This window comes from Macrotis lagotis, chromosome 1 (assembly GCF_037893015.1).
Source record: "Macrotis lagotis isolate mMagLag1 chromosome 1, bilby.v1.9.chrom.fasta, whole genome shotgun sequence".
NCBI classification, from domain to species: domain Eukaryota; kingdom Metazoa; phylum Chordata; class Mammalia; order Peramelemorphia; family Peramelidae; genus Macrotis; species Macrotis lagotis.
The window spans coordinates 402,713,317-402,738,121 of NC_133658.1; the positions used below are offsets into that span (position 1 = coordinate 402,713,317).

A 24,805-nucleotide genomic window follows, 5' to 3' on the forward strand; every position below is an offset into this window, starting at 1 on the left:
AAAAACTGTTTCATAACTTTCTGTATTCCTTTTAATCCTGGTTGTATTGGTTTTATTCGTGCAAAGCAGTAGTCATCAAAACTGGCACTGGCTAAGAAACAGAGAAGTGGATCAGTGGAATAGATTAGGTACAAAAAGTAGTAAATAACTATAATAATCTACTGTTTGATGAACCCAAAGACTAGCTACTGGGCTAAGAACTCATTATTTGACAAAAACTGCTGGAAAAACTAGAAAAAATTATGGCAGAAATGATGAATATTACCAACATCTCACACCCTATACCTAGATAAGGTCAAAATTAGTACCTAATTTAGAGATAAAAGGTGATATCATGAGTCAATTAGAATAACATGGAATAATATATAATGATAATTATTAATATAATATATTATAATAATATTGGTCATATCTAAGGAAAGGTGAGGAGTTTATGATCAAAGAAGAGATAGAAAACATTATAAAATGCAAAGTGGATAATTTTGACTACATTAAATTGTCTGTGTTTCCTTCTTACCTTCCTTCTGTTCTCTTCTATACCTTAAAATGGGGAGGGGGGAGGCTTTAATAGTACTCTCTTTTCTATGATTTTTTGCCTTTTTTTGGGGGGGGAACAATTGTATCTCTAACTGGAAGGGCATATACCCAAATCATTAGACATCAGAGCATGGATACTCAAAACTTTTTTTGTGTGTGTCATTGATCCTTTTGACAATCTAGTGAAATCTATGAACTCCTTCTCAAGTTAACAAACATTTTTTTATTTTTAACTATGTACCAGCTACTGGAATAAGCTCTATGGTTATAGAGGAAAGGCAAACACAATCCTTGCAAAGGAATTCACAATAATAATAGGGGAGAAATCTTGTAAACAATTATATGTATATAGGATGCATACAAAAATAATGGTTGTACCCTCAGTAATTTAAGATTTTCAGAATTATGTTTTCAAATTCATAAAATATATATTACAAAGGAAACCAAATATTTTGAAATTAACAAGATATTAAAAAACAAATTTACAGACTCCAGATTAAGAACCCCTGCATCAGAAGATGACTTTATGAAATTATTGGTCAGGGGAATGCTCAAAAAATATTCTTGTAAGAAAGGGTTGTGCTCTGCATCAAGAAGGAAATACACTGACAGAATCATAGATCCCTGAAATGTTGAAATAATTTCCTATGGCAGTCTGAGAAAAAGTAATCTGGGATGTTTTCTTTAAAAAGAATTTTCTCTTATATATTTCAAATTTTTGACCATATAAACTTTCCAGATTTTAAAATATACAGCCTGACCCTAATGAATTATTTCAAAAGAAAAAGAATAGACATGTGGTAATGTAAGTAAACAAGGAACAACAAGACCAAGGGAATGCATGACTTCCCTCAACCCATTTCTTAGAATTCAAAGGAAGTAGGACCAAGAAATTTGAATAAATACATCTGGTTGATCTTAAAGATATATTCAGGGTTATAGGAAGGTTGTTTAATAAGACTTTAATAATATTTCTGCCACTTACAGGAAACACAATAATTGGACACTGGAAGAAAGAGAATATTTGAGTGTGATTTTCCCTTAAGCCAATTCAGGGTCATGTTCATAACAATATCAGTTTCATAGACTGAGAGCTAGAAGAGACTTTGGAGGTCATTCAGTCCAATTGCCTTATTTTACAGATGAGGAAACACCTATAAACAGGGAACAGTCAGTGAAAAACCCAGAAAGTTAAACTTGCCCAAGCTTACACAGATAGTAAGTGGCAGAGTCAGAATTCTGAAAATGATGAAAACATATTGATAGCAGAAATCCGTGTAAGTCCAGAAATTTATGAGAATTATAGAGAAGGAATGATAGAACCTGATGGGGAAACAGCTATCTACTTGAACTGAAGAGAACTCATAGGTTACAGTAGTCATTAACTAACTAACTAACTAACTAACTAACTTTTTTATGTAATTCTGAGTTTCTAAACATTTTCTGTGTCATCTGCTGGTTTTGTGTGTCATCTGCAACTTCTTCAAAATTCCAAAATATTGCCATTTAATTTCTTTTGCCAACTCATGATAAATCAAAACTACAATTGGGAAAGTTGTGATGTGGAAGGGATAATTGTACATTATAGGTGGGATGGGGGGGGACAGTGCAAAGGCACTGAGATGGGAGATGAAGAGTCATTCATGAGGAACAGCAAAAAGGTCAATTTGGCTGATCAAGAATATATGGAGATGGTAGTAATGAATAGTTAGTTTGGAAAGGTAAGTACAACAGATTGTAAAGAGCTTTAAAGCTTTATGTTGCTCTTAAAAAAGCAACAAACAAAAAACAAAATAGTCAAGATATTTTCCTTTGGCTGATAACTGGTAGAGCAGGTGTGGTATTTGAGCTGCCACACAACTTCACACAAATCCAATAGAGAACTCTGAGGAATAACAGAAGGCAAAGTCACCAAGGCTCATGAAAGAAAGTTCTTTGCAATCCAGATATTTGTTCCCCACCCCCAAATATCAGCCTCATGTTTGAGGTTAGATTTTGAAGAGAACTCAAGGTCCCAAGGAATGTAATGATTAACTGAAGAAGAGATTCATTGCTAGGACTTCTGTGCCTTTAACGGAAAGAGTGGGACTAGCATCCTTCATCTGGGAGAAGCAGAAAGCAAGATTGGTAGGAAAAAACCCCATCTCATCCCACATTATTTCCCACTTTGACTGATGATTGTTAACTAGGTGCTAAAAACGCTGCTGTTTTTATGCTGTGGAAGGATTATAAATTCTGTCCAACTTTCTCTAATTTGTGCTCTATTAATATGATAATACTCTTTAATTTTGGCACTCTGAGGTAAAGCCCAGTCATTTCACTCTAGTTATGGCTCTAGTAGAATGTGGAGTATGCTTGAGGGAATATTTCCTAAGGCATAAATCCCAATACAAAAAAAGTTCAAATATTTAATAGCTGATTTCTGAAAAGTTGGACTCAAAATTAGTTCATTTATTAGAATCTATAACTACTCTTTCCTTCTTCCTTGATAATCTCTCTTTTCTGGGATTATGTGACACTTCTCTCAACTGATTGTTCTCTTATATGTTTTTCTTCTCCTTCTCAGTCTCCTTTGCATATTTATCATCCATATTACATTACTACTTCATAAATGTATTATCATGAGTCCCTTTTTTTCATTCTTTAACTTCATTAGTTCAGATGATTTAATTATCATCTTTATTTAGATGATCCTTAATCTATATATCTGGCCCTAATCTTTCTTCTGAGTTCTAGTCCTACATCACCAACTGCTTATTGAGTATCTAAGACTGAATACCCCACAGATACTCAAACTCAATATGTCCCTAAAAGAAGTCATGTAGCTTTTCCCCCCAAATCCATCCCTCTCCCAAAGTTCCCTAATTCTTTTAAGGGCAGTTATCCTTCTACTTCAGATTCACAAGTATTCTATTTTCATTTCTCCACATTTCCCTCATCTCATACATCCAAATCACTTGCTCTGTCTTGTTGTTTCTACCTACAACTTCTCTTACATATGATCCTTTCTCTATACTTAGACAGCTTTCATCCTAGTTCAGACCCTTATTCCTCTTTCTTGAACTATTTTAATGGCCTTTAAGTTGATTTCTTTTTCTCACATATCTCTCCTACCCAATCTATCCTTCAAAAATCTGCCAAAAGTGATTTTCCTAAAGCATGGGTGTAATCATATCATTCCCATACTCATAAAATTCTGATAGCTCTCTATTGCCTCTAGGATAGGATAATCCTATGTTTGACCTTTAAAGCTCTTCACAATCTGCTGCACTTACTTTTCCAAACGAACTATTCATTACTACCATCTCCACATATTCTTGATCAACCAAATTGACCTTTTTGCTGTTCCTCATGAATGACTCTTCATCTCCCATCTCAGTGCCTTTGCATTGTCTCCCCCATCCACCTATAATGTACAATTATCCCTTCCACATTACAACTTTCCCAATTGTAGTTTTGATTTATCATGGGTTGGCAAAAGAAATTAAATGATAATATTTTTGAATTTTGAAGAAGTTGCAGATGACACACAAAACCAGCAGATGACACAGAAAATGTTTAGAAACTCAGAATTACATAAAATACATGTGTAATATTTTATATCAACCCCAAATTTACAATAAAGTACTATAAAATCCTCATAAAAGAAAAAGAAGAAATTCAAACTTCTCTATACAAAAGAAAGGTCAAAAAGTTTTACACAGATTATCCAGATCATGCCAATGTTGTACCCCTAAGCCCTGGGATGTGAGGGATTAAAAATCCCCTCTGAGCAAAAAGGAAAGTTTATTTTGACTTTTCTGGAGAAAAGGGCATACTCCAAATCTCACAAAGGTAGTGAAGATCAAGGAGCTGCCCCAGGTGCCTAGCACGATTCCCACCCCACCCCCCTTCCAACCTGATTGGTTAAGGTTTTCAGAGTTACAATCTTTACATGAAAAATCTACCCAGCAACAAAGAGAAGAATAAAATGTTTTCATAGACTATTACCTCACCATACAGATGGTGAGGGTATCAGAAGATTTCTAATGACCTTTTGTTGTCTATCTAAATGAGTTAATATCTGAGTATGCAAGGTCTTCTTAGTACTTACCATCAAACAAGAGAAGGCGGTCTACTGTTCTCCCAGTCTATCTATCATCAAATAGGTGGCTAACTAAGACTGCAAGGTCTCTTCTCTGGAAGTATCCCACTATTTCCCTCCCTAACAGAATCAATGCAAAGTCTTTCTGGAAATAATGCACTGTTTCACTCCCTAACAGAATCAGGAGGGTGTCTGACTGAGAATGCAAGGCCTCTCTCCCTCTTCTAAGAATGGTCTAAGGGTAATAGTCTGTCTTTGTTTTAATGATTTTTAACCCTAAGAGGACTTCATCAGGAATATTAACTCTTAAGAGGGAATATTTCACTCAAGGATAACTGTATTCCATCCTCTTTTCTGTCATACAGGAGCTCTACTTCCTTCAAGTTAGATGTATGTACATAGACATTCATATATTTCTGTATATTCATATATATTTGTATGTATGCATAAATAAGTGGTATACACAAAGAATGTTTGAATATATGTATAGATACATGCCTACACATACATGTATGTGTGTATGTGTGTATGTATATATACATATATATGTATGTATATATATATGTATATATATATATATATATATATATATATATATATATATATTCTCCCCTGATAGAATGAATAAATCCTTTAAGGGAAGAGACTGTTTCACTTTTGGTTTTATATTCCTCCCATATAACACAATGTTATGAACTACTTTGGCAAACTGGTGAACCCCTCAGAAAAATGTTTATAAATGCATAAAATAAATACATAGGATTATAAAGGAAACTAATTATACTCAAATATAGTGATCAAAATATCTTAAGCACCAGTTTACAGATTCCCAAGTCTTAATTAATTCATGTTTATTTGTCAATTAACTAAACTTTCATATTTAACCCATCAGAAACTATATAGGTTGAAATTATATCATCATTTACAAACTTTAGGGACAGACTAGATTTGTAAATAATTGCAGATAGTATTGCTGGGGACCTAGTGAGTCTATTACCATATTGTTGATGCCTTCCTGGCAAAATTCTCATTGCTAAAAGGTACTAAAAGCTCCATTACTTACTTATTGAAAAAATTCCCATTTTATTTAATATAGTGTTAGAAGCTTAGCTCATTTTAATCAGGCCATTGGACAATGTGGTATTTCCAATATTAAACCAATGGGAGATCTACATCTTGGACTGTTGGCCTAATGGACTGAAAGAAAACTGGAGGATGTATTTAAATACCTCCTCTAAGGTTGTTTTGCTTTGTTTTTAAATTTCATGGTGGTACAATATCCCTGGAAACATATAGAACATATTGCAAGAGCTAAAGGTTCAAAATCCGTGTTTCTCTTTGGTATATACCCACAAACCATTTCCTGATATTAAAATTCTATTTTAAAATATATGTAATTCAGAGATTGTAAAGATTTGGAAATTTTACTGTTTTCAATATTTAAGAATCTATAATTCATTGGTTTAGAAACTTTTTCCCTCCCGTGAAGTTGACTGCAGTCTCTCCATGTAAACTTAAGTTAAAAAAAACAAAAACAAAAAGCCTTTGTGAATTTCTATGTCTGACAAGAATTAACTGGATGAGTTATGAGTTTCTCTAAATATAAATAGACCAGTCATTACACAACAGACAGACCATCTCAACTCCTTGAGAGTTGAGAGAGTTTTTATTTTTCTTATTTGAATCCCCAGCTCAGTCCTGGGCACAAAATAGATGCTTGCTGACTGATTAACTCTGAGTCATACCCAAGACTTTGTGGGTTCTTAAGTTCCAACAGATTTTGTCTTCTGATGTACAGCTCTCTGAGAGCCCACCACATCATTATGCATTAGAATTATGCTTTAGAATCATAAGAAAGGAAAATTGTGAATATGTGTAGAATGCACATAGAGTACTCCATGTAATTTTCATAAAAATACTATAATTCAGAGGCACAGTATAGAATAACAAGAACCATGCTAAACTTCAGGTCGAAAAATTGTTTTTGGATGCTGCACCTGATGTTGGCAAAGAGGTCACTGAAACACTCTAAGCCTATTTCTTACCCTGTAAAATGTATACATTGTACCTACCTCAGTGAAATTGTGACAATGGGAAATGAGTGTAAATTTTTTTGCAAACTTTAAAGAGCTATATAAATGTTACTTAATGATTATAATTAATACAAATATAAAATTAAATCAAGAATTTTTTCCAAAGTACAAATTGGTATATAAAAATTATCTAACTATCTGGGTGTGTAAATAATATGGGCATTTATACTCATTTAAGTGATGTTCAATGAATGCATTCATATACACTATATATATATATATATATATGTGCACAGATATAAGTATATATGTATACATACAGACATACATACCTAGTGGTATATATCAATCATTAAGCATTTAGAAAGCATTTATTATACTTCAGGCACTATGCTAGATCCTAGGGATACAATTGCAATGACTGAAACAACTACTGCTCATAAGGAATTTATAGTGAGGAAGATAAGAAATAAATATACAAGTATATACAGAATAAATACAGATAAATGAAAAATAGTAATTTACCAGGTAATTAGGGAGGTGGGCACTAGTATATGGAATGGGGTAAGAAGGACAGAGTTCATGTAGATGGTGATGTTTGAGTTGTAGTTCTGAGGAAGAAAGGGCTATATATAGGTACATCTTCATGGATGTGCATGTATATACATGTAGGTGTCTTAGATATACACATGTATAAGGTATGATAAGATGGAATAGTAGCCAGAGTTGGCCTCAGAGTTGGGAACATCTGAGTTCAGGCAGAACCTCTGATATAGACTGACTGTATGACCTTGGATAGATCAGTTACTCTTTCAGTGCCCCAGAAAGTTTAAGATTATAGGTTACAGAGATGATATCAATCTGTTCAGGAGTTGAATATCCTCAATGAGAGCAATCTACACCTATAAAATCATAAGTCTGGTAATAATCGCACGCACGTATATACACATGAATGTATAGATACATACCTGTTTCCATGAGGCAGTATGGAACAGAGAAGGCTGCCCTTGGAATCAAGAAGATCTGGCTTCAAGTTTTGTCAAAAACAATATATATATATATATATATATATATATATATATATATATATATATATATATGCCCAAGTCCACATTTATAAGCAATTAGAATGGCTTAATTAGATACAATGACATTATGCAATACACACATGTATAAAATATAGATATAGAACATGTGTGTATAATTTATATGTATGGATATAAACATATAAAATTTATGAGACAGCAAAACCTGTAGTTAAGTCCTGTCCCTCAAATATAATAACTGAATGATCTTAACAAATCACTTAATTTCTCAGTGTACCAGGTCACACTATAACATGATATCCTCAGGTGAGTTGCTAATTTGAGGACAAATATTTATTAAGAATCTGCACTATTCTAGGCATTGGAAATATGAAGACAAAACATTATATTTTAATATAACTTAATGAACATTCTAAATGGAGATTCAAAAATAGTAAGTTTCCACAGTGGGTGTTCCCCCTTTGATAAAACCACAGGTCCTGCTCTATCTATCCCCTCTTCCCTGCATTTATGTTTATATTTATTTAATGCTCAATAGAGTTGTGTATCTATCCCCTCTTCCCTGCATTTATGTTTATATTTATTTAATGCTCAATAGAGTTGTGTTCTCTCTCTGACTTTCATCCACAATTCCTATAGATTTCAATGGGATTTGAATTCATATTTTCCACCTGGTGAAGGCCTTCTGCTTTCCCCTGGAGCTTCTCCCTAGTCCTCAATGCTCTTGGTGGCCCTGGAGGGGTCCTTAAGTTATCTAAGCATAGAAATTGGCTTATGACATTCCCTGGACACCTTCCATGAGAGAAATATTGGATTCCCACTCAGATAGGATAAGAAATTAGCCTACTAGGAGTGTCATTTAATATTTGAGCAATCTGACTTCCATTAATTTGTGTGAAGAAATACTATTTATCATAGTACAATGGAAATAACTTTGATTCTGGAGAACCTACCCTTGTCTATTACTATTTATGTGACTTTGGTCATTTAGCTGACAAGCAAATCTTCCCTTTATTAGACAATAGAAATACAAAGACAAAAAATGACCTCTAGGGATTTATCTTTTATGAGGGAGATAGGAGGAACAGATATAAATAAATATATACATATAAGACAATTTTGGTAGGAACTGGAAATATCTGGAAAGTTGTTATGTAGGAGAACTTTGTACTCATATATGAATTTTTTAGCTCAAATATGAATTTTGAAAAAAAAAGATTCTTAGAGTAAGGCATATGGAAGGAGCACATTAGAGACATAAGCTGTATAGAGGTGAGGATTTGACTAGATTATCCTATGTGAGGAACAACAAAAAAACCAATTTGGATGAACCAGAGAGTATGTGAAAGCTAGAAAGGTTGACTGGAATCAGGTTGTGAAAGAGTTGAAATGCCAAACAGAAAAGTAGGTTAGATTCTAGATGTAATATGTGTAGCTTGGTCAATTCATTCAACCTCTTAGCATCTCAGTTTCTTCACTTGCAAAAATAAGGGGGTCAGACTTCAAAATCTATGATATTATTATAAGAAGGAAGTTCTACAACCATACCACAATAATTTTAGAGGGTCTTGACATCTCAAATCAATAAGAACTAGTTATGAACACTAGACATTGATCCTGAAATAATAGATCAAAGGCATTTGACTAAATGTGAATAATAGCCAAATGGAAAGCGTAGACTATTGAGGATGGTGAATAGACTCAGTGATATTCTATGGGTCTTGGAACCTGAGTATTCCAGTGGTGAGCCAGAAGGTAGTTCCAGCCAAATTCTTGAGAGACAATTGCTTAGGGAAGGGATACCTGGTATATCAGAAGAGCTTCTCCTTCTCCCTCCTTACCTTGACCAAAGAAAGACCTTATGACCTTATGTATCTACTCTCATGAAAAAAATAGCACCTCTTATTTGATCCTTCCAATCATTCTATCGTCCTGTATTTCTTTTGCTCTTTGTAGATACAATGTTCAAAATACATCTAAAATAGGTGCTTCCAGTTTCTCACTTCTTGCTCTCTTCATAGCTTCTTGAATTCCACCTTCCTACTTTATCATTCACAAAAACTGCTCTCTTCAAAGTGACCAATGATCTTCAAAGACCTTTTCTTAATCTTCATTCTCTTTGAATTCTCTGCAGTCTTTGATACTTGACCACTCTTTCCTCCCTGATAGTTACTTCTTTCTAGGTTTTCAGGACACTTCTCTCCTGGTTTTCTTCCTGTCTCTGTCTCCTTTGTTGTATCCTTCTCTAGGTCACACACTCTAACTGTAGGAGTCCCCCAGGGTTCTGACCTAGGGCTTCTTCTCTTCTCCCTTTATATTACTATCCTTTGGTAATCTCATCAGTTTCCAAGGATTTCGTTCTCAGGATGATTCTCAAATCTACCTTTTCTGCCCTAATCTTGCATTATCAGTAGCTTTTCAGATATCATATTGAATGTCCAGTTGACATCTTTAAGTCAATCTGTCCAAAATAGAACTCATTATTTCTCCCTAAACCTCAGTCCTATCCCAACTTCACTGTTACAGTAGAGGGAAACCTCATCCTCCCAGTCCCTGGGAGGATATCTCTAACCCACCACATCCAAGCCATTGCCAAGGCCTTTTAATTTCACCTTTGCCATAAATTATATATATATATATATATATATATATATATATATATATATATCTTTGTTGTCTCCCTCATTAGAGTATCATTTCCTTGAGTGCAGGGGCTATCACCTCTTTCTGTATCCTCTGTATCCTCTTTCTGTATCCTTAGCCTGGTACCACATAGTAAACACCTTCAATTCTTAATGACTGGGGGCAGATAGTGAGAGAATCCCTCGAATCAGGAGGAACTGAGTTCAAATTCGGCCTCAGGCACCTGATAATTACCTAGCTTTGTGACCTTGGGCAAGTCACTTAACCCCATTGCCATAAATAATAATTTTTTTTTAAGTTTTTGCAAGGCAATGGGGTTAAGTGGCTTGTCCAAGACCACACAGCTAGGTAATTATTAAGTGTCTGAGGCTGGATTTGAACTCAGGTACTCCTGACTCCAGGGCCGGTGCTCTATCCACTGTGCCACCTAGCTGCCCAATAAATAAAAATTTTAATAAATTCTTATTGACTGATAGAAACATTACAATATTAAAATTATAAAGTTTACAATAATAAAAACAATAAATTGCATTTATTTTGCACTTTTAGATTCATTATCACATTTGATTCTCCCAATAGCCCTATGAGGTATGTGCTATTATTATTTCCATTCTATAGAAGAGAAAATTAAGGTTGAAAGAAATATAGTGATTTGTCCAAGGCCCAAATAATTGTAATATGTTTAGGCAGCATTCAGACTTAGGTCTCTCTGGCTCCAAGTCCTCATCACCCATAAAGAGTTTGTCTGCAAAGATGAGTTGGAAGAAAAATTGCTTATGGAAATGGACTGGTCAGCCAGGATGATATGACTAGGCTTTAAGTCCTGTGTTTTTGACTTTACAGCTTATTTCCTGACTCTGCCAAAGCCTCTGGGGAAAAAAAATATCGCCATTGAGTCAAAGGAAAAGTAATGCTTTCTGTTCCTTCTGCTATACTGGCACATATTTGTGACAAACACCATCATCAAATGCTAGAATGTCCTGAATAATTTAATCTTTTAATTCATTGTCTATACTACTTTGCTAATTATTCCAATGCCAAATAATAAATGTAACACAAGACCAACCATTACTTTAGTTAGTGAAAGGAAGACTCAGACTTCTTTTCCTGACTCATTGCAAGAAATGTTTATTACAATAATAAAAGAAGGCCTCTGAGTCCTTAAAGCTGGAGTCAGTTCCATAGAATCTCTTTCCCATTGTATTGTACACCATGTCCAATATTCTTGGCTTCATACTTTGAAAGTCTCAGTTGCCTCAATCACTGAAGAAGATGTGGGAAAATTAACCACACAGACTGGCCATTCCATGTTGCCAAATGAAAGTGGAGCACCAAGTTTTGTTTTTTTTTAACCAAGCAATTGCAAAGAATTTAATAATTGAATTCTCTCAACAAACAACACACTTTGAGAATCTCTTTCATTCTCCTTTTTAATCTCATGCCAACTTTTTGAAGTTTCAAAACCTCAATAGTCAAGAATGTTTCTTATGCTCCTCACCCATATTTTAACCATGTTTTAGTTTTGTCACTGTAAGATCAGCTCATTTCAATTCAATCAAATGTTTACAAAGTACTTTCTGTGGGCAAGGCTGTATAGAAAGTGCTGAGGAGATTAAAATCTTTTCTTCAAAGAATTTATAATCTAGTAGGAGTAAGGTCTCATATAAACAAGCAAATTATAAAACAAGGTGGAATATTATTAAGGTTTTAGAGAAGTCAAACAGAATGAGATAACTGATTCACAGAAGGAGAGGCCACTTGTAGTTGTGGAAAGAACTGGAGAAGGAGGATTCATGGAAGAGGAGGTACCTGAATTGGATGTGGAAAAGAAAGATTTCAATAAATGAAATTATAGGAGCAGAAGTGGTATATGCAGATTCACTGAGACAAGAGAGAACAAGATGAGATCCAGGCCACCAGAAATAGGTCCGTTTCTCTGGAATGTTGAGTTTGTGAAGAGGAATAGTTTGAGGATGGATTGGAAAGGTAAATTTAAACCAGCTCTTGGTGGGACCTTTAATGCCAGACTAAGCTGGTTCTATTTTATTCAACATACTGTGGGAAACCACTAAGATGTTTGAGCCAGGAGGAGAATATAATCAGACTTTATCATTTGAGAAAATTGCTTTGAAGGGTAGTGTGAAGGATGGAAAAAGGGAAGAGAATGGAAATGAGAAGACCAAAATAGGAAGAATTTATAATAATTACGGGCAACTAGGTGCTACAGTATCAGACCCAGGGTCGTTGACAAGAATATCATGAAGACTCTTCATATAAGAGGTAGCATTTAAAGGGTAGGAATTTAATAGCTGAATTGGGTAGCTAGGTTGTAAAGCAGATAGAAAGCCAGACCTGGGGAAAGGAAGACTCATCTTTCTGAGTTCAAATCTGGCATCAGACACTTACTAGCCATGAGACCTTGGGCTAGTCATTTAAACCTGTCTGCCTCAGTTTCCTTATCTGTGGAATAAATTGGAGAAAGAAACAGCAAACCACTTCAATTATCTTTGACAAGAAAACTCCAAATTGGGTCATGAAGAGTCACACAACTGAAATGACTGAACAACATCTACAACAACAATAAGAATCTAGGAGAGAGATGATAAGGACAAAAAAGTAGAACAGGAAAGGAGAGTTTGGAGACTATTCACAGGATTTGGGAAGTGATTTGATTTAGAAGTATGGCAATTGAGGGAGAGAAAACTAGTCTAAGAGGTTTTGAGCCTGCGAGAATTGGAAGGTAGTAGAACTACCAGTAGAAATAGGAGATTTAGAGGGAGATTAGAGGAGAGGGGGAGGAGAGGAAGACAGCTAGTTCTGTTTTGGATTTGTTACATTCAAAATGTTAGCAGGACATCCAGACACTTAATAGGCAATTGGAAACGAAAGTCTGGAGCTTGGGAAGAGGTCAGAATCAGAGATATAGATTTTCGAAGTCATGTATATAAAGGTGATAATTGAATCTATGGGAGTGAATGGAATTGTTTAAAAAAAGAAGAGTGTAGAGAGAGAAAAACATCAGGATTGAGAACACAGCCTTTGGAATTTCCACAGTCAGGGAATAGGAAGAACCAGCAAAGGAGAATGAAATAGGTAGAGAGAAGATCAGAGGAGAAAACTATAAAGGAAGCTAAGGGAGGATATATGACAATCCATGCAAACACTACCTATTGTAAGGACCTTGGAACACATATTCCTGATAATGGTAGCTTCATGATGCTATTCTCTTGCCCTAAATCTGATCTCTATATTATCATATGAAAACTATGCTAATTTGCTAGTTAGATCAAATGGCAGGATGCATATAAAGTATTTTGGAAACTTAAACTCACTATATAAATGTTAGTTCCTCTCTCTCTTGTTATTAATATAAAAAATTATAAAATAAAACCAGTCACAAGGTATAGAGGGAAAAGCATTGACTCCCATGGCTTGAGTTCAAATCCTGCCTCAGATACTTACTACCTTTATTTCCTTAGGTAAGTCACTTAACCTTTTCTGAACCTCAGTTTCCTCACTGTAAAATGAGGATATGTCCTATGAAGTCTCTTCTAGTTCTTTCACCTTTATGACATTGTGATAAGATTATTTTTAAAAAATTATGGCTTACATAAAAACTTTCTTGCTGTATTTGGGTTTAGAGTTTTGCTTTAAAATAAATCCAAAAAATAAACATTGTAATTATCTGCACTTTCAGGAACCCTAAAGCAATTTTCTGCTGGGGTAACTATTCCTCCAACTAACAAGAGGTGGTGAGATCTGAGGGAAAGGACATGAGGTTCTCAATAAGAAAACCTGGATTTGGTTCTGGTTTTCTAAAATCCTTATAATAATAATAATAATAATAATAATAATAGTTGGCATTTACATAGTACCTATTATGTGTCAGGCACTATATTGAACACTTTACATTTATTATCTCATAATAACCCTGAGAAACAGGTGCTCTTATTATCCCCTTTTTACAGATAAGGAAACTGAGGCAAACAGGAGTTAAGTGACTTTTCCAGGGTTATACAGCTACTAAATATCTGGGAATAGATTTGAACTCTCACCTATCCTGACTCCAAATCCAGCACTCTATCCACCTAGTTTCCTCATTCATAATAGTCAAGTCACTCAAAACTCTCTTGGTCCATTCCTGTAAAATGAGAATAAAAATACTTGCATTATTGGTATCACAGAGTAGTTGATAAAAAAATTTTACTATCTGCTTCATAAGTGAGAAAGCTATGATAGACCCTAGTTTTGTGCCCCTATCTGGGATAATGCCTGAAAATAAATGCCTTTAATAATAGTTAGTTCCATGTTTTCCTAACTTCAGTGAAATGAAAGAGAAGAGATGGGGGGAAAGGATGTGAGACTATGACATACAGCTCCTAGATCAATTGTTTCAAAGCTGACATTTTTTTTTCAGTTTATTTAGGCACAAACTTTTTATATGGTACATCAAATTTGCTGTGTGGTTGATACAATTTTGTTGTTAAGGTAGTAGAATTCATAGGACAGACTATTTTTCATGGCATAGACACATCATGAGTTTAGTTTAATCAAGTTTTTTAGAAACTTCAATGCAACTAAAGCTAAATACTTAACTATGTGATGAGAGTTGAGAGTCCTGAAAATGAACCCATATGAGGAAGGTATAAAATGTTCTTGGTCTATAATTTTGTTGTTGTTCATCATGTTCTTTTGATCATTTATCTTTTTTAAATTTTGTTTCTTTTACTTTTACGTCTTTGTGAGGCAATGGACTCTTTGTTACCCTATTTGTAGTTTTCTTGACAAGATACTGGAGTAGTTTGCCATTTCCTTTTCCAGTGGATTAAGGCAGACAGGGTTAAGTAACTAGCCCAGGGTCATATAGCTAGTAAGTGTCTGAGGCTGAATTTGAACTTAGGTCTTCCTCACTTCAGGCCTGGTATTCTATCCACTATATTCTCGAGCTGTCCCTGAGCTATAGTGGGAAAAACAAAACATGAAATAACTTAATTTAATATTTACTTTATTAAACATGCATCTGATGGGTTTTCAAAGGTTTTTAATTAGTGAATTTCTGTAACTTTCCTGATGTTCTCTTTTCAATAGGTGGAACTACAGAACCCCTGAATCTATCAACTGGAAGGGATTTCAGAGACCTGATAGCAAATCCATTCTACAATATGCCTAACAAGTGTCTCTACTCTCTTCTTTTCCCTCCTCCCCTCTCCTCTCTCTTTAATGGACATACTCTAGCTTAACAAAGTCTTCCCTAAAATGCTCTACTCTGAATTGTGCACAATACCCCAGATAAGGTGTGAACAAAGCAGGATATCTATTATTGTTCTATTCTGTGTATAATATTTCTCATGGCAGCCTAAGTTAGCATTAGTGTTTTCTGGGTGGGTTTTGTGGAGGGTTGTTTGCTCTGGATTTTTTTGGGGGAGAGATAGTCATACCATGCTGAGAGTGGAATAGGACCTGGAGATAGGAAGGACTGGTTCAAATCTTGCCTTTGACACAAAAACTGTGTGACCATGTTAAAAGAGTGCTGGTTTACAAGACAGCCTCCTGCCACTTGAAAACAAACACACAAACAAATAAAAAGAAACCCCTCTATTTATACAAGTTGTACCATATAATTTATACATAATCATGATATAATGAATTATTTGTCAGAATTGGACATAAAATATGATCTATGTCAAATAGGTATGTCTTTCAAGTCAAAGAGTTCTGATTATAGCTAGCTAACATTATGGAATATCTTGAGATTTGCAAAGTATATTACAAATATTATTTCATTTTAACTTCACAAGGGTGAAATAGGTGCTATCATTATTCCCATTTATATGCTTATATAACAATATGCTATGGGATTTTTACCTTTATGCACATAAGGGTCAGCCCAGCCCCTAATATTACGCCTTATTTTGACATTTATCAGAGGCTTATGAACAAAGGTCACATTTGAAGAAGAAAAAAATATCACATGACTGATTTGAGGTGAAAGACTTTTTACAGGCAATAATAGGTATTGAGACATAGTGAAAAGAGTACTGGCTTTGGAATCAGTTCAAATCCTGGCTGTCCTTTAATATGTGGGAGCTTGGGCAAATCATTAAACTTTATAAGCCTTAGTTTCCCCATCTGTGAAATGCAGAAGTTGAACTACTAGATAGCATTTAATCTCTTTTTCATCTCTAAATCTATGATCCTAGCAATCACTAATTTATGTGTGTGTTTGGAGGCAATCAAGGTTAAGTGACTCACCCAGGGTTCCCTTCCCCCCCACCATAGTATGTTTGAACTCAGTTCCTCCTGACTCCAGGACTGGTGCTCTATCCACTGTGACCCCCATTTATTTCTTAAGTGCCTAGCTGCCAGTTACTGGGGTTACAAAATAAAAGTGAAAGTCTTTGCCTTCAAGAAACTGATGTGATGTTTTGTCCTTTGTTCTGGAAGAAGACCATGATGTCAGGGAGGTGAAGCAAGGACATGCATGTGAACTGGATTTCAGTGAAGGGGTACTATGCTAAATCATCAATCTCATTTTCTTCTCTGGAATCATCTGGGTCCAGTGGCCAGGTATGGATCAAGATGACTGGAGATGGCCCTGGATGAGAGGTAATCAGGCTTAAGTGATTTTCCCAAGGTCACACAGTTAATGTCAAATGTCTGAGGTTGGATTTGAACTCAGGTCCTCCTAACTCTAGGACTAGTGTTCTAAGACACCACTTACCTGCCCTCAAGGCACTACTCTTCTATCAGTAAGAAATATCATCCTCATTAAAGGTTTACAAATTATTTTACTTACTAACTTTTTTGATCTTCATTACAGACAGAAATTAAGTGACTTGCCTAGGGTTACACAACTAGTAAGGGCCTGAAGTAAGATCTGAACCCAAGTCTTCCTGATTCCAAGTTCAGTGCTCTATTCTACCTGCCTAGATTGTCTTTTTGTTTTATTCTGATGGGGTTCCTTCTAGAAGATTTCAGCATTTCTTGCTAGTTGATGTTGCCATTCATCCTCCTAATATCCTGTGGGATTAATAACAAATTTGTCATTTGCCTACTAATATCCTGTGGGATTGATGATAAGAAGCTCAGAACCTAATCCCTCTTCGCCTTTGTTCCCTAGAGACTAACCTTCTGCACACAGCTGATTCTAACTCTGGAGGGAGCAGCCCAGGTAGAACAAATTGAAGACTGAGACTACTTCCTTTTCTGTGTGTGTGGTGTGTATGAAGCTGTGTTTCTGTGAGTCTGTGTTCATAAACACACTCATAAGGTATTTCACAGAGAAACAAGGTTGCTTTTGTCAACATACCTTAGCTTCTGTATGTACCCTTCCAGTGGAATTGTCTTTAGACCCTGTCTACATCCTGAATGGTCTTCTAGGCATGCATTTTATATCCTTTGAGACAGGAGATCTTAATCCTTTTTGTGTAATGGACTTCTTTGGAAGTGTAACATATGAACCCCTTCTCAGAATTTTTTTAGACACATTAAATAAAATATATAGGATTACAAAGGAAACCAATTATATTGAAATAAAGTTACTATTTTTTTTTCGCCAATCCACATTTCTGGATTTTCCTGAAATCTAGACCTTAGGGTAAAAGCTCTTGATTAAAGGGTTGATTTTAATGTTAGATAATCCAGGAAAATCCCTCGATTATGAATTGGTTATATTCTGAAAATTGTTAAGAAGGCTGGCCTATGATTCAAGTAGTGGTATCCTGGTGCATATTTAGCAACCAGCTCTCCAAAATCCCAAAATGTACATATAACACACTTCAAAGTTTAATTGGCATTAGTCACATTTTCTTCATCATTTTCTTAAATCTAGAAATAAATAAAGCAATAACTCAAATCCTAATTTTCTAATTTCTAAAGTATAAGTGCTCTGAACTGATGCTGATCGGCATGAGCAGAACCAGAACACTGTACACCTTAATAGCAACATGGGGGTGATGATCAACCTTAATGGACTTGCTCATTCCATCAGTGCAACAATCAGGCACAATTTGGGGGTATTTGCAATGGAGAATACCATCTGCATCCAGAAAAAGAATTGTGGAGTTTAAACAAAGACCAAAGACTATTACTTTTAATTAAAAAAAAAACTTAAGTAATTTTGCTCTCTGATACTTTTATTTTCTTAAGATATGTTTTCTCTCTCATCACATTCAACTTAAATCAATGGAAACAATGTAAAAGTTAACAGACTGCCTTCTGAGGGGGGTGGGGGGAGGGAAGCAAGATTAGGGGAAAAATTGTAAAATCCAAAATTAATTAATTAATTAATTGATTTAAAAATATATAAATGCTCACACTGAAAACTGAACAATTATTCCTAGATTCAAGAGACCTAGTAGCAGTCCTCATTTTGCCTCTACTTTTGTGATCTTTTGTAATTAATGAACTTCTCTGGGTCTCAGTATCTTCCACTGTAAATGAAGCATCCATGATGATTTTATATAACATTAGTATATACTTAAAAGAAATATCATAATTTCAATTTGCAGTTTCACCTTTTGTGTTATACTATGTAATAGAAATGCTTGTTTTATTCCACAAGTTAAAAATAAAATAAAAATATATATGCATATAAACATATACACATATGTGTCCTTTGAAAAATTCACATCATCTTCTAAAAATGCAAAACCAGGTTTATATTCCCTCTTTCTTAAAAGCTACTAAGTGATGCTAGGCAATTCAAATGAAATATTATTTTCAAACCCCAAAACATACATTTAGACTTTTTACTGTAACTATAAAAATTATATTTGAAACCATTGCATGGCACCTTACCATCTTCATTTTCATCAAATACTGGAGGCTTGCTAGAGGTGTTTGCTCCCATGTTGAAACTTCTCAAAAGGTGGAATTGGCAATTACATTATCTTGGTGTAAAAAGTCTTAAAGGGTCTGGCACAAACACTCCTTTTCTCTTTAGTTGATGTGTGGAAGTTTCAGATTGTATGTCCTATAAAGGAAAAGAAAGAAGTCATGTTTTGTACTCTTCCTGGGCTTCCAGGCAAAGATTTTGATTGTGACTTCCAGAATGACCTATGTTATATATTTACAAGGACATTTTATTTGATAGTAAATGATTTTCAGAGAGAATCTCAGAAAAAAAGTAGAATAGGAGGTGACAACAACAACAAAGGGTAATAACCATACATCTTTCCTTTTTTGAGGAAAGATAAAAAGATTTTAGTTAGAGCCGTAACTAACCCGAACTACTTAGAGAGGGCAAATTAACATGAAATTAGACAGGTGGTGACGACAATAGAGTAGGGGATCTGGAGTCTGGAAGACCTGAATTCAAATCCAGATTCAGCTACTTATTAGGTGTGGAATCCTTGGCAAGTTGTTTAAACTCAGTTTCCTTATCTGTAAGATGAGGATAACACCATCTATCTGTCAGTATTACTGTGAATTTAAAAGGAAATAATATTTATAAGGCACTTAAATGCTTGTTGAGTTGTAATTATTATTATTATTATTATTATTATTATTATTATTATTATTATTATATGAATTCCTACAGAAGAAGGTAGAGGAAATAGTTTTAGGAGAAGGGAAGAAGAGACTCAGATTTGAGATTCCTCTCAGCTCTGAGATTCTGTTCTTCACACTACAATTGTAACTAATTCTCTATTTGCACATAGCTAAATTTGTGTTATTTTCATATCATGAATTATACAGTTCATTTGAGGATCTGTGTTGTGTTACTCATTGGATCTGGTGAGGACTATTCATCCTAGAGAGTAGTTGCTTCAGGTGTTTGAAACTACATAGAGGTCTATTACTAGCATTCAAAAACATTCTAAATGAGAACCAATCCTTCATTTGAAATTTCAAAAAAAGATATTAAAATTTCCCTTAAGTATATTTGTGATATGAAATGATACCTAAATTTCTTTCTATTGTTTTAGTGCCTATATTGTATAAATGTCAAATGATATTTTTTTAAAAAAATTCTGTGTCAAAGACCACAGGTGGAAAAATTGCAGTATGTATTGACAGTTGAGAGTACCAGACCTGGGCTGTTTGACTCTGACATATGCTATCTGTTTAACTTGGTCAGATCTTCATCTTTCTGAGGCTCTGCTTCTTCATTTGTGAAATGAGTATAAAACATTTGTACTACTAACCTCACAGGACTACTGTGGGGAAAAATGAACCATAAAATACTGTCAAAATGGGGTCAATTTGAAAAACTATAATATACTCATGAAAATGAGAATCAACAATTTTCCTTCAAGGTTCTTCTCTGGTACCATCTCTGTGAGAAGTTTCCTTATCCCCTTAGTATTCAAGGCTCTCTTCTGTCTCAAAATATATTGTATTTATTTGCTTATTTAAATGTTGTTAACCCTTTCCCCCTCCCCAAGCTCTCTAAAGGCATGAACTATTTATCATTTTGTCTTTGAGACTCCTTTTGAGTCTCAGAGTCTCCAAAATACTCAGAAGTACTCAAAGTCTTTGAGTAGTGAACCCCTAATGAATATTTAATTTATAATTAAAAGGAGACAATATAGTAGTAGTATAAAGGAACCAGGAGATCTGGGTTTGAGCTTTATGACTTAGGTCATGTCAATTCATCCTACAGACTAAGTTTTTAATCGATTAAAAAAGGCAGTTAGATGATCCCTAATGCCCAACTACTTATTGTTTCCTTGTTGTTACAAAATATTATGCTGATCAGAAATGAATTAATTTTTAGGCAAATTTTTATTCCACAGGATGGGAGTTTACCTCATGGGATAAAACTTGAGACAGAACTGAGGAAAGACTCCCTGCAGCATCTGGGCCAAGGAAGAGTCATTGGAAAGGAATTTGAAACTTTTTGAGAATCTCTTTTAAAAGTAAGATTAAAAGACAAACTCAGTTTTGTACTATGGAAATGAAAGCAATAGGTTCATTTGGCAAGCCAGAAATCATTCAGGAAATGCTACTTTTCAAACTAAATTTGCCTTTGTGCTGGGAAAAATGTCTCTCAAAAAGAAACAGTAAATGGAGTCAGGAAAAAGAGAAGAATCTTAGAAAGAATCCATGTTATTGCATATGAAAGAGGATAGAAAAAAATGGTTAATGATGCATGAAATGAGCACAAAAGCAAACATTTGAGAAAAAAATTTTATGAGGTTAAAAAAAAACAACTAACCATCCAAAATATTTCTAGCAGCAAAATAAAAATGGCAGGGGATAATTTTATTCTTAAAATGTGGACAATTCTGATAATTATAAAGAGGGTACAGATAAAATAATGGGATGCTGTAGTGTTATATCATGGGATATCGAGTCAAGTACAGATAGGAAAGAGAAATAAGACAGGAAAGAAAAAAAGTGTTCACTATGCACAGGATCAACTGCCAAAGGGAGGCTTGACTATTAGAAATCACTATTATCAATCTTCCAAACTTGGCTTTTTTGCTTTTGTTTCTGCAATAAGTGATTTCCAGTTGAAAAATGCTTTCAGGCAGACATGTCAAACTAATATGTTATTGGTAAATGTTTTACAAAATAAATTAACAAAATATAATATAGATAATGTTAATTCATGGTTTTCTAAGTCAAAATGCAGCCAGCAGTAATATGTTTCTATTTGAGTTTGGCACCACTGCAAGTTAGTCTGCTTGTCTTCACCTCTCAATCTTTTGAGGTAATTTGGTAGTATAATTGTAGAGTGCTAGACTTGGAGTTAAAAAAGACCCAAAGACTCAAGTCCTCCCTTAGGTATTCACTAAGCTATGCAAGAAGGCTCAAGTCATTTTGACTTCTCAGACTCAATTTCTCATCTGTAAAATGGGGATAATAAAAGCTTCTATTTCATAGAATTGTGAAAACCAAAGTATTAATGTATAAGGGGTCTTGCAAATTTTAAAGTGCTATGCAAATATTAGCCATTATTCTTATCCTCTTTTCATCCTCTACAGTCATCCTTCAAAAATGATTATTTCACAAGTGTTCATTCTGCTTGAATCCTCCTCTGAGACTATATGACTCCCTACCATCGATAGGAGGTTAACTTTGTAGGTTATGTTAGGAAAATATTAGCTCAGGCAATTTCAATCAAACTGGAAGGGTTCAAAGACAGATTGGACAGATATCTATTGTATGATAAACAGCCTAATAAGTTTAGGGTCTCATCACTATATTTGCCACAGAATGATGAATTTTCCCCCCACAGAAACTCATGAAGAATATTAATCAGTTATAGCGGGATTGTGACCTGTGTCAATGAAGGGAGTACCCTCACCCAACATTTTACTGATACCTGACACTGCACCTACCTTATAGTGTCTATAAACAGACACTAGAAATGATAAATTCTTAACTACAATTTCTGAAGTTTTCATTACTCATTTTGATATCTTAAACAATTATTTGTTCACTCTGGTGTCAATTTTTTTTATTTTATGGGAAGAAAAAGATGTGGAGAGGTGGTCATAGGGAGATATTAATAAAAGTATTGCTTAGAACCTCTCCCATTAACCAAAGGTGGTAGAAAAAAAGTTGCTTATAAAGTATAATTTCCTTTGGTTTGTTATTTAAAAACACTTCTAGATGACCAATTCTAGATCCCCTCCCTTCCCCCTATTTAGTAACATAACCAGATATCATTTCTCTCAGAGCACATAATTCCCTGATCAGCCATCTTCCCTGGACAAAGAGAATTTTGATATATACTTCTGTATGAGGTACAGTCACTTTCTCTCCACAGTCCCCTCCTTTACTCTTTTCATTCAATCTCACCATACATTCCAGAAGCAAAAGTTGTAAAAAGAATACAACTGTCATTCCCTATTATGAGAAGATAGGCCTTCTGAACCTAAAAATGCCAGCTGCCATATCCCCATCCATTCAAGGCTTCTAGGACAATGGAAGAATGAAAGACCTTATGTGTGTAACACTAGGCTCAGATTTTTTTCAGCAATGCTTACCCTTTTCACATCCCATTTTAACTAAGACTACTGATTTGGGGTGTTCTGACCTTCTAGCGTTTGATTCTTAATATTCCAAACCAACAGACAGATAGCTTGGTAGATTGGCAACAAGTGTGCGTTTCCAAGTTGTGAGTGTGGTACAGGCAATGGATGAAAAATAGGTCAAATCATCAGAATGCTAAGTCTTCAGAAAAATCTATTTCTAGTCTGAGACCTCCGTGCAAATCAGTGCAGGGGGCTCCTGAGAAAGTTCTCCAGCTTTTGTACAACAGATTTTTATTGCTACTGTTATTTACTTAATAATCCTAGTGAGGTAAGAAAACTCCCCTAGGGATGAAGCAATATGCAGCTTCACAATTTTCTAAAGCCGGTTTTAATCTTTGTTGGGAAGCCCAGATGATGAATGCACCTGCCCAGAAGGTGCAATGAAGTGGCTGGCAGATTTTCAAACAATTGCCTTAATCGTTGGCATCCTCTTGAGAAGCTCCCCTCCACAATAGAGGCAGGAGCTTCTCTTGAAGTTCTTTGTCCTATCTCCATTCTCACCCCATCCCTATCCCCCAAAGAACTCGCTTCAGCCTTTTAAAACAAGCGGTGTAACTGCCCGACCCTAGGACGAAGAGCCAGTGAAGGGGCCGTTTAAAAACCTAGAGTCCCAGAATAGCCACCTACCTTGTAAGCAAGCAGCTGAGGAGCCAGTGACTAGCGACAGCGGAGCTAGTGGCTCCGGGGGAGGAGAGGCGACTACCTGAAGCTGTGGCTGCAGACAAACAGCAGATGCGAGCTGCTTTGCTCCGGCTCTCCCTCTCTCTCGGGAGGGCTGGGTCTAGCGGGGGAGGGACAGAGAGCAGGGGAGAGTGAATTAAGTTTCCTGGCTAGGGAGTCCCCAGGCTGGCGCTGCCTGGAGAGGAGAGACAAAAGAGGGGAAAGCCCAGGAGGTGGCCAGCCCCCACTTGCCCTTAGTTCACTTGGCGAGAGGCACAAGTGGGGACTCCCTCTCTTTACTTGTGATTGGGGGTGGGGTGGGGGTGTAATAAGCCAGAGTCACAGTAACAAAAAGGAGTTTGGAGTTGGGGGCCACGGGGCGGGGGTGCAGCTGGGAAGGAGGTCTGTAAGAGAAGCGCCCCGGTGATGGGGCGTGGCAGGACTGAAGCAGGGATGGAGTAGCCTCAGGGGGTCAAATTGGCCAGGGTCCTTTAATTTAAGGGTGGTAAGGAGTGAGAGAGCGGAATGAGGGTTTTCCCTAAGTAAAACGCTCTGGGCAGTAGGCTGCCCCCTTTCCCGCCCAGCCTGGAGAAGAGGGTGGAGGGTGAGAGAGGGTAGGGAGAGCTAAAGGGCCCTGGTTGCGAACGCTCTGTTGGAAAGGATTCGGGCCGGGGCGTCCGGGGTCCTCTCCCAGGGCGGTCCGTGTAGGTCTGGGGAGAATGGGAAAACACGCCCTTCGATGGGAATACAAACCGGGTGTGAGAGCCTACTCTGGCCGGAGATGGCCCAGAGCGCTGCCCACAGCCTCCTGCT

The 24,805-nt window shown here is 35.8% G+C and overlaps 1 protein-coding gene across 1 annotated transcript in view; it reads right to left on the reverse strand.

Annotated features, from left to right (window-relative positions):
* Positions 1–24,558, reverse strand: part of LOC141506158 (serine/threonine-protein kinase 32A) — a 150,822-nt gene extending 126,264 nt beyond the window's left edge. Inside the window, exons 1-2 of the mRNA XM_074212669.1 lie at positions 23,960–24,558; positions 19,143–19,317 (exon numbers count right to left, since the gene is read on the reverse strand). Coding sequence (XP_074068770.1) covers positions 19,143–19,194 — 52 coding nt within the window. The 5' untranslated portion in view covers positions 19,195–19,317; positions 23,960–24,558. The remainder of the gene's footprint in view (positions 1–19,142; positions 19,318–23,959) is intronic.
* Between the last annotated feature and the right edge of the window lie 247 nt (positions 24,559–24,805).